The sequence below is a fragment of the Schistocerca gregaria genome, chromosome 5, assembly GCF_023897955.1.
Source record: "Schistocerca gregaria isolate iqSchGreg1 chromosome 5, iqSchGreg1.2, whole genome shotgun sequence".
Taxonomy (NCBI): domain Eukaryota; kingdom Metazoa; phylum Arthropoda; class Insecta; order Orthoptera; family Acrididae; genus Schistocerca; species Schistocerca gregaria.
In genome coordinates, this window is record NC_064924.1 from 424,204,261 (window position 1) to 424,219,426 (window position 15,166).

The window sequence follows — 15,166 nt, forward strand, 5'->3', positions numbered from 1 at the left end:
TTTGGGGGTGTCCGGATTCTTTTGATCACATAGTGTATGTATACAAAAATTTGTCTGTTCCTCAAATATGTAAATACTGTCTTAAAAACTCATATTTATATGTGTACAGGTAGGAAAAAGCATTTTTCCTGTTTTTAGGGAAGCTAATAAAAAAAGCGCTGATGATCCTGAAACTTCAGTGAAGTATGGAAAATAAAAATAAAAATGTTTTTTACTGAAGGTGGACCCTCTCCAAAAACAGATCTATTTGCACACAAATATAGACAGAAGAGCTTCAGTCTAAAGACTATAATCTTAGAGAAAGTTGCCTCGAAAGTAAAAATACAATCGTCAGACAGTAGAAGTGTTCTGAATGCACTATCATTTTTAAGCCTTTATGTATTCAATATATGTATACATGTAATTCATGCGACTAATATAATTTCTCGGGAATAAGCACTTTTGAAAAAGGAAAACATAAATTTTCTCCGCTTTCCCACATACTTATATTTCAACAAAACAGAGTTTACAAATATGTCTTAAATATTATTTTAACGGTATTTACAAAATTTTAAGTGAAAAGCTCATCAATTTCTGTTGTTTTGGCTCAGATATGGTTGATGTGTACAATTCATCACTTCGACCAATAGGCAATGGATTGTCTGGCCCATCTTCTTCCATGTTGAGTTCAGCCTATGGTGCATTTCCGCATGATTCGAGTAGACACTGGAGCATCGAAGTCCTGCTTTTTTTGTAGCTACATCTATTGCCACAAGTCTTTCTGCATTGGCACGAATCGTGTTCAACAAAGCCTGTGGAGCTGGTTATTTATTCATTGGCACTGCAGTTAGACAGCCAATATTGCTTCCAATCCCACTTGAGGGCGTCTTTTTCATGTGCAATCCACATTAGTTCATCTACATCTATATGACTACTCTACAATTTACATTTAAATGCTTGGCAGAGGATTCATCGAACCACAATTATACTATCTCTCTACCATTCCACTCCCGAACAGCGCACGGCAAAAACGAACACCTAAACCTTACTCTTCGAGCTCTGATTTCTCTTATTTTTTTTGATGATCATTCCTACCTATGTAGGTTGGGCTCAATAAAATATTTTCGCATTCGGAAGAGAAAGTTGGTGACTGAAATTTCGTAAATAGATCTTGCCGCGACAAAAAACGTCTTTGCTTTAATGACTTCCATCCCAACTCGCGTGTCATATCTGCCACACTCTCTCCCTTATGACGTGATAATACAAAACGAGCTGCCCTTTTTTTGCACCCTTTCGATGTCCTCTGTCAATCCCACTTGGTAAGGATCCCACACGGCGCAGCAATATTCGAATAGAGGACGAACGAGTGTAATTTAAGCTGTCTCTTTAGTGGACTTGTTGCATCTTCTGAGTGTCCTGCCAATGAAATGCAACCTTTGGCTTGCCTTCCCCACAATATTATCTATGTGGTCTTTCCAACTGAAGTTGTTCATAGTTTTGACACCCAGATACTTAGTCGAATTGACAGCCTTGAGAATTGTGCTACTTGTCAAGTAATCGAATTCCTACAGATTTCTTTTGGAACTCATGTGGATCACCTCACACTTTTGTTATTTAGCATCAACTGCCACCTACCCCACCATACAGCAATCTTTTCTAAATCGCTTTACTAATACTGGTATTCATATGACCTTACTAGACGGTAAATTACAGCACCATCTGTGAACAACCTAAGAGAACTGCTCAGATTGTCACCCAGGTCATTTATATAGATCAGGATCAGCAGAGGTACCAGGACACTCCCTGGGGAACACCTGATATCACTTCAGTTTTACTCGATGATTTGCTGTCTATTACTACGAAGTGCGTGTGAACAAGTTCTATATAAATGATACTGAACTGCTATCCTTGTTGGAGGAAGTTATGCCAAATCGAATTTTGTGTCTGAAGCAGCTTTAGAAAAGTGAAGATATCACAACTCATCTATAGAAGTGTTTGAGGCAACTCCATAAAGTACCACAAGAAAACTTTCAATCGCTTCCATGATCTTCTGTTTTCACTGTAGCTGGGTCTTTGAAAATACAAACACTTGTACAAAATTTAGTTTTACCCTGTCCAAACAGAGCGGAGGTAGTATCACAACCACTCACGGAGAAATAGAATGCCTCCCACAACAGTTTATAGTTGAAGGATTTTTGTAATACAGTGCACCTCTTATGTTATCCCCTTCAGATTGTGCCCACTAACAAAACCACCTTTTATATTAATGATCTACCCACATTGCACAATAGCAAGGTACTTAACTAGGCATATGACACAACAGCTCTTAACTGGAGACTCAACTAGAATGCTCTTGCCCTGAACTGCTCTTGTGTCTTATTTTCCTTGAAGACTTACTTCCAAAATAATTGTGGTAGCTTAAATCTTAGTAAAACATGTGTAATGAACTTTGAAATACACTACTAACCTGATGGCATGCATTGGAATGTTATGTATGATGATGGTACAAAAAGAAAATTGGATGATACAACTGCCTCCTATAGTGTACTGTTAGACAAGCTTCTCTGTTGTGAATGTAGCACTTATCTTTTATACCAAAAATTAAGAAAATCAATTTATGCTATGAGAACAGTGTCACAAGTTCAGAATTATAAGCTGATGAGTGTGATATACTATGTCTTAGTGAATCCATGCCTCACATAAGAAACTGAAATATGGGCATGTGCTCATGTGCTACAGACAAACATATAAACAGAGTATTCACCCATCAAAAAAAGGCAGTAAGACTCTGTGCAAGCTCAGTTATATTGAGTCTTGCAACAGGATGATCAAAAGTAAGAATTTACAGCATTCTTATCAATTTATTTTTGTAAAACTGTTCAAATAATTTTAAAATACAACCAGTACATAATGTAAATAAAGATGTACACCTTTTCAACACTAGGAGAGACCATGATTGTCATCTGGAAAGACATACCACAAAAAGTGAAGACAGTACTCCATTTACTTGAGAAGCAAATTTTATAACAGACTTCAAAAAAATTTGTAAAGCTCAAATGAAGATCATACAGAAATGCCCCTGAAGGAGCTTCTTATCAATAATTGTTTTGACAGCATTGAGGAATTTTCTTTCAATGGTGCCAATAGTATTCATAAATACCAGTAATCAGGATATAAAGTGTTTTCTTATGGTTTGTAATTATTCCTAAAAAGCAATGACAAGAAGCATAAAACATGTGCACAATCCAAAATTAAGTCTTTATTTGTCAATAAGGAACAAATAAATAAAAGTCATTCAGCTTCAGCCACTGCATGCTATCTTCAGATAATACTGGTTGATCGCATAGTAACAAGTTTTCCCTCACTCACAATGAGTGAGGCCCTCTCAGTTGAGAGTCTGAGCTACCTGCCCTCCATTCTGACTTTTTCCAACCCACTTTTGATTTTCCCCTGACAAATGAACTAAGAGTTGTGAAAGCCAGAAACAGTTTTTTTCCACTTTACATTTGTGTCTCATCAATTCCAGAATTTTGCTTTTGATGGCAAGTACTGACAAGTCATTCAGTCTTTTTGTGATTTAATTATGTTCTCATGTGAATATTCTTTCCAGTAGGATAAACATTCATGTGATTTGTTATGTCAATATCTTAAAAATCCATATTTTGCTTCTAAGATAGTGTGTACCAACTTTTCAGAAGTAAGAGAAACCACTCGTAGCAATTGTGCATGTTATAGAAGGCTAATGCAGTGACAATATTTTTTAATAAACAAACCAAATTATTTAAATAAACCAAGTTTTTCGTAAATTTGAAGTGTAAGAAATTTTTTGTGGTACATTTTGTATTGTAAATGAAAACACAGAGAATTTTGCCATATGAAAAATAGGCTGAAGCAATAAAGCTATGAGGTAATTTTTGATGAAAGCAGTTTTGAGCTGTAACCAGTAATTTTATTTACAACAAACACTTTCACTTTAATGACATTGATAAATATATGTTGTACTTTTGAGTCCACATATTCCTTTCTCTTTTATTTCAAAATTTTGTTTTTCCATGTCATTATGACACAAGACTTCAATTCACATATCTCATTAAATTAAACAAAAATTAAATAATGTGACATACATATATGCAAACAACATGACACTGACAGCAACAGCAGTAATATCTTTGGAATGTAAACTATTATTTACACCAACATGGGTATTTTGTACAGTATAATAGTTTGAATATGAATATGGGAGAGAGATATATGCAACAGTATTATCATCACTGTTTTTTCAATGATCATAGATATGAAGGAAAAATATCCAGTATATAAACAAATACATACTAACATGTGAAAATAATACTTAATTAAAACTCTACTGGGGATAATACCAGCTTAGAAATTTGTTAAAGGTTTACACAATTCCAACTGAATTGTCAGTTTCATTGTGTTATGTCAAATAGCACATTTAAAAAATGAAATGCTTATCAAACTTTGGCACATGACACACAAGCACATTTTGTAATCAGACAGCAAATGCAGAATGCAAGAGGAGAAGTGGTCTCAGGGAAATTGTATACAACTTTGAAGATATCTGTAGAAAAATTCTTATATAGTTTATGACAAACTCCATAACTACAGTGACAATTTGAATAATTTTCAATTTTAGTGGTATGGTAATAACACAAGCACAATGCACATTTCATATGTGTTAATGTTGAGAATGGATGAAGTACTTAAAGATTGAATATAAAAATTTAACCTAGAACTTAATTTAGTATCAGCATGTACAGCTAGTTTGTAGCAGTTGGACATATACAATTGTTAGTGTAGTTTCTAAAATTTTTTGGAAAGAATTATTTTCTGTTTGATAAAAGTGGTTTCTTAGTAAAGACATACCTTGACAAGTGTATACCCAGATGTCAGCTAAGGTGAGCAGACAATTCATGGTGGTATCACATTGAATGATAAATGGTTTTGAGATTTTATTGCAAATGGCTCTGAGTACACTTGCTACCAATCAGTATCCTTTAATTTTTCCATCTTTCTTCAAACTGATACTGAATTTCTTTTTTTCTTGGTGGAGGGGAAGGGGGGGGGGGGGAAGAGGCAAAGGCAACCACATGTCAATGGCCCTCATTGTGTCCACTCATGTACCAAGATTTGTTTCATTATCCTGAAAGTTCTCCTTCATGGTTGCTCTGTGAAATGCAGTGAACAAATGGTGCTATAAATGATGGAAGGAGTTCAGGAAGCCTCTCATCATACAGTTGAGGCAGTGAACACTTAATAGGCACACAAAAATGTTGAAACTGTTGCTAAGCTTTTGGACTGCTTCTTCAGAGTTAAATGATTAGCAAAAATATACACACACATACATTCATAAAGTGACTTTTCTGACTGCCTATATTGTCTTCACACTACAGAACTCTGAGGAAAGATCCTGTTCAAAAACTTAGCAGAATTTCTAGGATTTTTTTATGTATCTGCTGACCACCCAAAAAACCTCAACTATGCATCAAGTCATTACATTTATTTCTTCCATTATAGGTTTACATCCACCTTCTTAGCTGAGTGGTCTGCGTAGATGGCTGCCATGTGGAAGATCTGGATTTGATTCCCACTACTGTCAAGGATTTTCCCTTGGTGGGAGGCTTGGTATAGGTTACACTCAGCCTTGTGGAGCCAATTGAGGAGTTACCTGATTGAGAAGTGAGAAGCAGAAGCTCCAAGGTCTGAAAAGTTGGCAAAATGGCTTGGAGAGTGGTGTACTGACCACATGCCACTTCATACTGCATCTGCTTGATGACACATGGCAGCAGATGACACAGCAGCTGATTGACATCCCATGGGCCTTCAGGGTCTGGGTGAAGAACTTGTTTCTATGTCTCCACCAATGTTGTATTACTGGTGCCATAACTGAGTATTTGACAAGCATATCTGCCTTTCATTGTAGTCTGTTATTCAAAATGGAAAATAATTCTTTCATCATCAAGCCATATCAACAGTTACAACTAGGAAATGTGCATAGTATGTGACAAGGCATAAACAGTTACAACTAACAGGGAGATATGAATATAAAGTGTCTTCTTTTCAACAACAGGTAAAGAATCCCAGAAGTGAAATTTCAAATAATTTTGCATATGTTGTAAATAACAGACTGTCTTCTTACTGAAGAATGAATAACCTGTACTTGAAATGTTCAAAAGAGATTACAGTTGCCAGATGAAGAATTTGATACCACTTCCCAGTATATTGTTGTTGTGATCTCTGTGACTAGTGGGACTTTTCTTCTTGCAAACACCATGCTGACTTGCAAGTAATGTGGAAGTTTCATTTCCTGCTGCAGCAGCAGTGTATTATTCACTCCAGGTTTTCACAAGATTTGGACTTGCTGGATCTAGAAACAGGACAAAATTAGCAATTTGGTGTAATTTGAAACACTTTAAATAACATGTACAATCATGACAAGAGAGAACATCCATAAAGTATCCTTCCTAGTACCACTGGGATCACTAAGACCCCATAAGCACATTTGAAATATATATCTCTCTTGTTTCCAAAATGATTATTTTAAAATTTTATGACTTTGTCTCTCAAAGTTGCTAGTATGCAATGACATTATGTTCAGTTTTACCTTTACAATGTAATAAAATTTATTCAAGGGCTATACACTGAGTACCACTGGGGTCAGCATGAACCCAATCTAAATTTTTGTTTTGTTTCTTGAATGTAACATTATGAAAAGAGAATGAAAAATGTTACATTGAACAGATGTTATATGAAACACCTGCAATAATGAAACTAAGATTTCCCACTTATTATTTATACCCATTGTTGCTGTTTCTAGTCTCACCTGCTGTGTGCAAGAAATGCGTTGTGACTAGAAAACCTTTGAGTAGTGCTAAAATACAAGCAGTTTTAAAAGAAGAGGAGGAATTAGGAAATATACCTCCTGATCACAATGAAGAGATTAATGCTATTATTTCTGTAGTTAGTGAATCAGCTGAAGATTCTGATGAAGATGATGTAGATTTGAAAACTCTATTTCCTGAAGTTGCTGACATCTCAAATCAGAATGTTTTCAGGTAAATATATACAATCTACTATATGTTTTCAAAAACTTTAGTGATAGTACTAATAATAATAAAATATAAGTACATATGTAAAATAGTAATCCCATTTTTTTTCAGGTTGAGAAATGGAAATGAAACATGGGGACAAAATCCTGTTAGATTACAAGGGAAGCAGCCAGCATGAAATATTTTGAAGATGGCTCCAGGTCCCATAAGGCATACTGTAAGGAAGATAAATACTGTGGAGTCAGCATTTGAAATATTTATGAAACCCAGCATTTTCCAGATTATTTTGAAGTGGACGAACAGAGAAGGTAACATTACTTTTGGTAACAAATAGACAGATCTCGATAGAGAAGGATTTGAATGCTTTTTTGGCCTGTTTATTCTTGCAGTAGCATGAAAAGGTCACAATGAGGGCATAGTGAATTTATGGAACAAAGGGCATGGTTGACCTATTTTCAATAGTTCTATGACTAGGAACCATTTTACGGAAATATCATGCTGTATTCAGTTTGATGACACTCAGCATAGGCGACAGAATCGTAACCCTGATAAATTGGCTCCTACAAGGGATTTGTTTGAACAGTGGGTAAGCACATTACATTATGCACATGAACCACATGAGAATATTACAGTTGATGAACAACTGGTAACTTTTAGAGGTAGGTGTCCATTTCACCATTACATCCCCTCAAAACCTGGAAAGTATGGTATAAAGATATGGGCTGCATGTGGCAGCACTAATTACTGTCACACACCTGCAGGTGTACACAGGAAAGGGGAAAGGCCAGCCTAAAGAAATAAAGCAGGGAAAAAGAGTAGTGTTATGATTGACAGAACATTTATCCTGGGGTGGTAGAAATATCACAACAGATAATTTCTTTACAAGTTGGAGTTGGCAAAGTAACTACAATGAAAACAAATGACTCTGCTAGGAACACTAAGAAAAAGTCATTCTGAACTACCTGCAGAATTTATTGAAGCAAGGGGAAGAAATGCAGCTTCATGTCACTTCAGATTCCAGAAATCAGCTACAGTAGTCTCCTATTGGCAAAAAAAGGGTAAGAGAGTGAAATTGCTGAAAACCACACATTTCAGAGAGGAAATAGGTGATGGCAAATCAGCAAAACCTATTATAATCCTAGACAATAATGCAACTAAATCATGTGTAGACACAATGGACAAGTTAGTCCGGACCTACACCACAAAATGTATGACAAGAAGATGGCCCATGGTTATTTTTATAAAATTTTGGATGTTTGTGCCCTAAATGCTTTCATAATTTGGCTGGCCTTAAGTCCTAACTGGAATAAAGAAATCACTACAAAGGAAGAGAATTTCTTCTGGCGCTGGGAACAAGTCTAGTACAGAAAAACAGAAGTTGGCACAGCAGAGCTTCTTTTCCTTATCCTCCTCCTTCAGCAGAAGTGCATACAGGGGAAAACATGTAACAAAAATTTTCTGTTAGTAGGAGGGATAAAGGGACAGGCACTAAATTGTAAATATCAAAATATTATGAAAAAATATTATAATATAAAGAATATAGCATAAAAAGGGTACATCCAGATTTTCAAGACACATTACTCACAATAAAAGATGACTTGGTTAACACTATATAGTGGAGATGCTGAATCGTGATAGGCACAACAAAAAGATTCACACAATTATAGCTTTTGGCCATTAAGGCCTTTGTCAGCAATAGACACACATGCACACACACACTCACACAAATGCTACTTGCACCCATGTTTGCAGTCTCAGACAATTGAAACCACACTTTCCTTATCTAATATTGTTACATTCCATCCTGTATTTACCATTGCAAAGATATTCAGAGAATTAGAGGAGCTGACAGAATATGGGTAGAACGGATATTCAGGTGACTTCAGCACTTTTGTCAGATCAAGGCTTTGTAAGTGTGGAAACTGATGGAAGATTGATTAAATAGAACTCATGGGGATTCCAGCTGGCTTGTATGTCAAATAATTATTGCTTGGGTTTTATAAGGATATCTTTTAAGCAGCCATCAGTTTTGCCAGGAGGCATACTGTTCAAAATTGAGCCAGAGTGACTGTGAAGAGCTATGGAGCACAGATAGAGAGCTAGGAAAGTGGTGACATTGGCATACTATTTGAGATGAACAGAATAAAGTGATTTTGGCTTGTTGGCAGTGTAAAAAAGGTATACGCAAGAGGAGAGAGGACGAAGCCCTTTCATCCACCTGCAAAAGGCATGGACAGCACAGCAATTGCTGTTGTTAATGGTGACAAGGGATTAGTAATTCAACAGAAAGGAAGCAATTAGGCAGACATAGTTTGCAGATGTGTTCTGGAGCATCAAGAGGTAACTGGATGTCATGCAGGGTTAAAGGCTCCCTCTCAATTGAAGGTTCATTTAAAGGATGGGTTTTTTATTATTAGGTTGATGGCACAAGAGGTATGAGTGGTACAGGAATTTTTCTTCAGGAGAAAGGTTGAAACATAGCCCAACTGTTTAACAAGGCCTCACTGTATCACAAAATGGGACTGATGTGTCAGTAGGAGGAGGTGCCACTTGAGGGGGGGGGGGGGGGGGGGGGGAGAGGAAGGGGTTTTTGCATATAAGGAAAAGTACAGTTCTATAGGTTTTCCAGAGATCAGGATAGGAAGAAAGAAGATTTTTTCACATGTCTGTAGTCATGATCAAGAGAATTCATTTTTTTATGATGTATCTGTTTGATGCATTATACTGTAATTGGTGAGTTTACTCCTGTGTATAGTACGTTATCTATGTACTGGAAAGGGGAGCAAGACAGGGGCAAAGTTACAAATGAGTTCATGGACAGTCAGGAAAAAATAATAATCAAAATGAGTGTGTACAGGACTTATAGAGATAACAACAAGGTAGGGTAGCAATGCACAGTTAACAGGCAAAAGAGAATTATTGTGCAGAAGCGAGCACTGGAAGTAGTTTTTACCTGTGAGCCAATAGAAAGCGATCCTATACTTAGAGACTTCAGGTTGGTACATGTCTGGTCCAGTCCAGGCATAATGTCACACTGAATAATTTCACAGTATGTGTCTGTATTTGTTAGTGATGTATGAATGTAACTGGTCAGAAGTATACCAAAGGTGGTGGTATATCTGTTGGAAATTGTGGAGGAGGAGGAGGAGGAGGAGGATAAAGATCATGGACAAAGTGTGAGTCAGTAAGGATGGATGGATTTTTTGGGGGTGGTGGCAGATAAATCTTCACAAAACTCTGCTGCAGAAATGATGCAGTGTGAGGGATATGATCAGAGTGATCATGGGGTGGCTTATATTCAGGTATTAATGGAGTTACTGTAGGTGCAGATGTGGGAATAGTCCTGGATATTTTATAGATAGACACTGGAAAATGGTATCTGCAGAATGAATTTGTGTAGGAAACATTGAGTGGGAAAGTTACTGGCAGATGGTAACTTCCAGCTGATTGAAGATTTCTGCAGTAATGTAGGAGGTTAGGAGATGTTAAAATGATAATGGGGATCCAATTGTTGGCCAAGTTCCAGGATAAATGGATACGAATTCAACCTTCAGCACATGAGAACTTAGTGGAAAGCCTCCTACAAACATCAAACATTGTAGTACCATAAGAAACAAAATGTGATTTTAATTTTCTCTATTTCCTGATCTAATCAAGTGACAGGCAGGAATCGCTATCACAGATTTAGTTGTTGGTTGTTGTTGAAAAGTGCTGTAAGCGTCTTTTATACTTTTCTTTGCTGACAGAGTTTTTCAAGTAAAGTATGTCATATTCTCTGAATGAAAGGGGTTTGTATGGTTGAATCTCACAAACATACTGGTCCATTTAAAAAAAAAAAAAAAAAAAAAAAAAAAAAAAAAAAAAAAAAACTCTGAAAATTTTCACTTGCAGATTCTTATCTGTAGTATTCTTGCAAATGATAATGTTCAGAAGTAGACACCAAAATGGTGGCACCATGGCATTATCTCTAATTGTAAGCATAAATGTAAGTCTTGAGTTTGATTTATGGAAGTAGGTGCAAGCATTTTGTAGAAAATTACTGCCTATGCAAAAAAGTGAGTCAGGCAGCTTTCACAACAGACAGCTGTTAAATATATATCTTGTCATCTGTACTTACAGCCATACACCTGAAATCTTATGGCATTCAGTGCACTCACGCATGCTTGTCAGCTGACAAGGAAAAGAAAGTTAAGAATTGTGAGTGGTTACTCAAAAGAGTTGTGGATGACGAACTTGACCTGACACAGTATTTTAAGAGTCAAAAACTTGACTCCACCTTTCTGATTACTCCAGACAGACAGACAGACAGACTAATCTCTACTGGTCCACTGAAAACCTTCACATTGTTCATCAGATACCTCTACATAATAAATAACATGAAGTTTGTTGAGCTGTTTCTGGTAGTCAAGGTATCAGCCTGATGTTCTTTGAGACCACTGCTGATATAGAAGTTTATCTGCAGATTTCCACCAACTGCCATTATCAGTAAAAAGAAAATAAAAGGCACTAACCTTTTTTTTCCCAGCAAGATGGAACAATGTGACACATGTCTCATAAATTGACACCTCCTATTCATCGAAACTTCACAGAGAAACATATAAAAAGTTGTGGTTGCCTCATCTGCTTGTGTTTTTATTTATGGGGTAATTTAAAAGGAAAAGTATATGATTGTGTCACTGAGATGGTAGCCCAAGTGAAGGAATTGTTCAGCCAGACTACTGAAACAGTCGATGTAACAGTTGTGCTTAAAGTTAGTTTGAATGCGATTTCATGAACACAAAACTACATAGAGGCACAGAGCAATCATTTTCGTTATATGCTATAATATTTGAATTATTGTATTTTTAAAATTGTTTTGTGATCTGAAGTAAACCAATGTTTTTCTATGTCTGAATGTTTGTTTTATTGATGCAGGGACATTTTTATTTAGACAAGGTATGATATAGTAATGTGGGCACTCCATAAGTGACAGCAGCTGCTGCAGAGAGGGAACTTTCTGACAAATGACAATGGCCTGGTATGGAATGACTGAGGGACTATGATTCGATGTGCTTTATACCTGCCGTGTACTTTAACATGTGTTTATCCTGTGTTGATTATGGAACAATCTGCATATTATAACCAACTGCATTATTTATATAAGTTATCTCTATCTCATCTTGGGGTAAAATTCACATTTGTGACCTATGATGACTGTGAACAGCTCATTTGAATGCTCCTACATTCCCAGTTTGGATACTGTGAGTTGACAATCAAGCCATCTTGCATCTGTAGAGCACTGAATTTCTTACAAGACAATGACTTTTGGACAAATGTGCTTAGTGCTTCACAGTGGAATACTCAGCAACTGTTTCTCTTCAAGCAGGAAAATGATCACTCTCAATAAAGTGTCACCAGTGCTGACAATGCTACCCATGATACCGACAATTTATTCCTACAGACAATCTATTGGTTCTTTCATTCCCGACTTTATTTTGCATGTATGCATTTCCAATATTGTGCACCAGCTTCATGGACAAGCAAATTCTCAAATGTTTACTGATGTTGATGTGCGACCACGCCACATCCAACCTCAATCAACCCATTGATACTGCATCCTGTGGTCAAACTGGTTGGACAGTTTTCGGTGGCCGAGTGGTTGTAGGCACTTCAGTCTGGAATTGCGCGACCACTACAGTCACAGGTTCAAAATCCTGTTTCGTGCATGCATGTGTGTGATGTCCTTAGGTTAGTTAGGTTTAAGTAGTTCTAAGTTCTAGGGGACTGATGACCTCAGATGTTAAGTCCCATAGTGCTCAGAGCCATTTCAACCATTTGACAGTTTTCAGACGTTGTTACTGAACATACATCCACGTTGTGAACAGGTACCATGAACATGTCTGTTGTGCCTCTCCAGACGTCATCTTGGCTATCAGCACAACCATGCACCAACGAATGTACCACCTGTTTTGGTTGACGACTTAACCTGCCTCATTTCCATTCAAACCAATGTGCACTTATTCAGTGACGTCTGCAATATGGCTCCAATGTCAACACACAGTATCCAAACTGGGAACGTAGGAGCATTCAAATGAGCTGTACACTGTAATCGTGGGTCAGCAATTGCGGTCACTGGGTGCATTCTGGCCACACAAGGTCTCTTGGATGACAGTACACAATTCGTCACTTTGCTCAGGCATGCTGACGTAATCAGTGATATTATTACGCCTCCCCCTTTTCCTCTACCAGATAGAAATAAATACAATGCTGCAAAGTCTGCGCTGCTCCAACTCCTTTCACAGACGCTGGGGCAGCCATTAAAACAAACCATCCAAGATGAATGCCTGGGGAACAGGATTACATACACTGGTGGATATCAACCTCATGTCTGATCATACACTATGGATTCTGTGGATCGTCAAGTTCCCACCTCAGGTACAACTGGCTATGATTTCACAAGACTGTGAATCACTGGAAACTAATTTAATACTGGCAGACAGGTGTTTTACTTTCTTATAACAACGAGAATACATAAACGCCACAGATATCAATGACCCTCACTTTGAATCGCAGGAACTATGCTGTGTCAACTGCCTAGGCACAGTTGAACTAGACCAATCATGCCCAAACAAAGCCAAGAGTGACGTCATATTCACCATAGGGGATGGTGACCTTCAGCCAACCACAACAAAAATTCGCGAGGCAAACATACCATGTGCGTTCACATTACTGTATTGGGACGGCTCTGCTGGTTCCACACACAGTTTGGCAACGTGGTGCACAATTTTCAGCCACCATGTGACTGCCGAAAAGAGAAGCACGATCCACAGTAAGTACAACGGATGGTGGTGTCAATTCAAGTTACCTCACATTGCAACATATCAACATGTCACCCCTTTAGCAAATTGGCAGACAGCACACGTTTTGCTGCATACATAGACGATATTTTCTCATTGACCTGGGTTGGACATAAGTACCCCACCCCCTGGACATTCGCCAGCGATGAGCGTTTACGTACCATCCAGCTCCACATGGCAAACGGCTTCTCTATTACCATGTACAAATACGCATCTCGTACCTTTGGTCTCACTGCAGATGTCACTGAACCAGTGCTCGGAGCTGACTTGCTCAGACACTTACATGTATCACCAGATTTAGCATACATCACACAAGAACTGGTGTCGTCAGTTGCAGGTCCCCACTGCCACGGCAGGCATCTACTACTGCTCTTTTGAAAGGCATGCAGTATCATGACATGACTGATGAACGTCATCGATAATTGCACAACTGCTTCACATCACTGGCCCAACTGCAACACAGTTACTTCGACACAAGGTAACAATAATTGTGCCTGTGGGATGGAAACGAAACCATATGAAAAATCAATTGCGCAGTTTTGGATGAACTTGCTACCTCATGACTCCATCTGGTCTCTATTCTGACACAATAAACCCACTCCAGTCTGCTCCCATGGACTCTAACGTGGCATCTCAGCCATAACTCTGCACAAATGGGACACGTACCACTGCAATACGCGTGACAACAGTATCTGTACACACAACCCAGGTTAGTAATGCGCATCCTTTTCATGATCTTTCTGTTTTGACTCTGTGTACTACCACACCCACTACACAGCTGTGAGTTCAGTTTATGCGAATTGCTGTATGCAGTGGGAGGGTTCACAAGATTATCACCATCCTGGGCTATCCTGTCTGCCACTTCCAGGCGAGCTCTATGCAGCCATAATGGTTACTACAAACCAGAATTGTGTAACTTTCAGATAGTTCATCTCTGTCAAATTCGTGCCCAAGAAAGATCAGCCTGAAATAGTCTTCCCCTGCCACCTGATTAATGTTGCTGGAATCCGTCCTAAGCCACAACAGTCACTGACGGCTACCTGACCGCTGACATTGTGGACTTCACCCACTACCTTGCGTGAGCATCGGTTTTCAGTGACTTAAATTGCAAAGAGGCATACCGGCAGATACCAGTGAGTGAGGAGGACATGCCAAAGATGGTCATCATCAGTTTATATGAATTTCTGCAGATTCCTTACGGTCTCGAAATCGCGGCCCAGACCTGGCAGCAGTCTACTGATAATGCACGGTTTAAGTTCGTTTTCTGCTATGTGTGTTTGG

The 15,166-nt window shown here is 38.0% G+C and overlaps 1 protein-coding gene across 1 annotated transcript in view; it reads right to left on the reverse strand.

Moving 5' to 3' along the window:
* Positions 1-3,981: 3,981 nt before the first annotated feature.
* LOC126273369 (BRD4-interacting chromatin-remodeling complex-associated protein-like) overlaps positions 3,982-15,166 on the reverse strand; it is a 424,917-nt gene continuing 413,732 nt past the window's right edge. Inside the window, exon 16 of the mRNA XM_049976919.1 lies at positions 3,982-6,367. Within this exon, the coding sequence (XP_049832876.1) occupies positions 6,331-6,367 (37 nt within the window). The 3' untranslated portion in view covers positions 3,982-6,330. The remainder of the gene's footprint in view (positions 6,368-15,166) is intronic.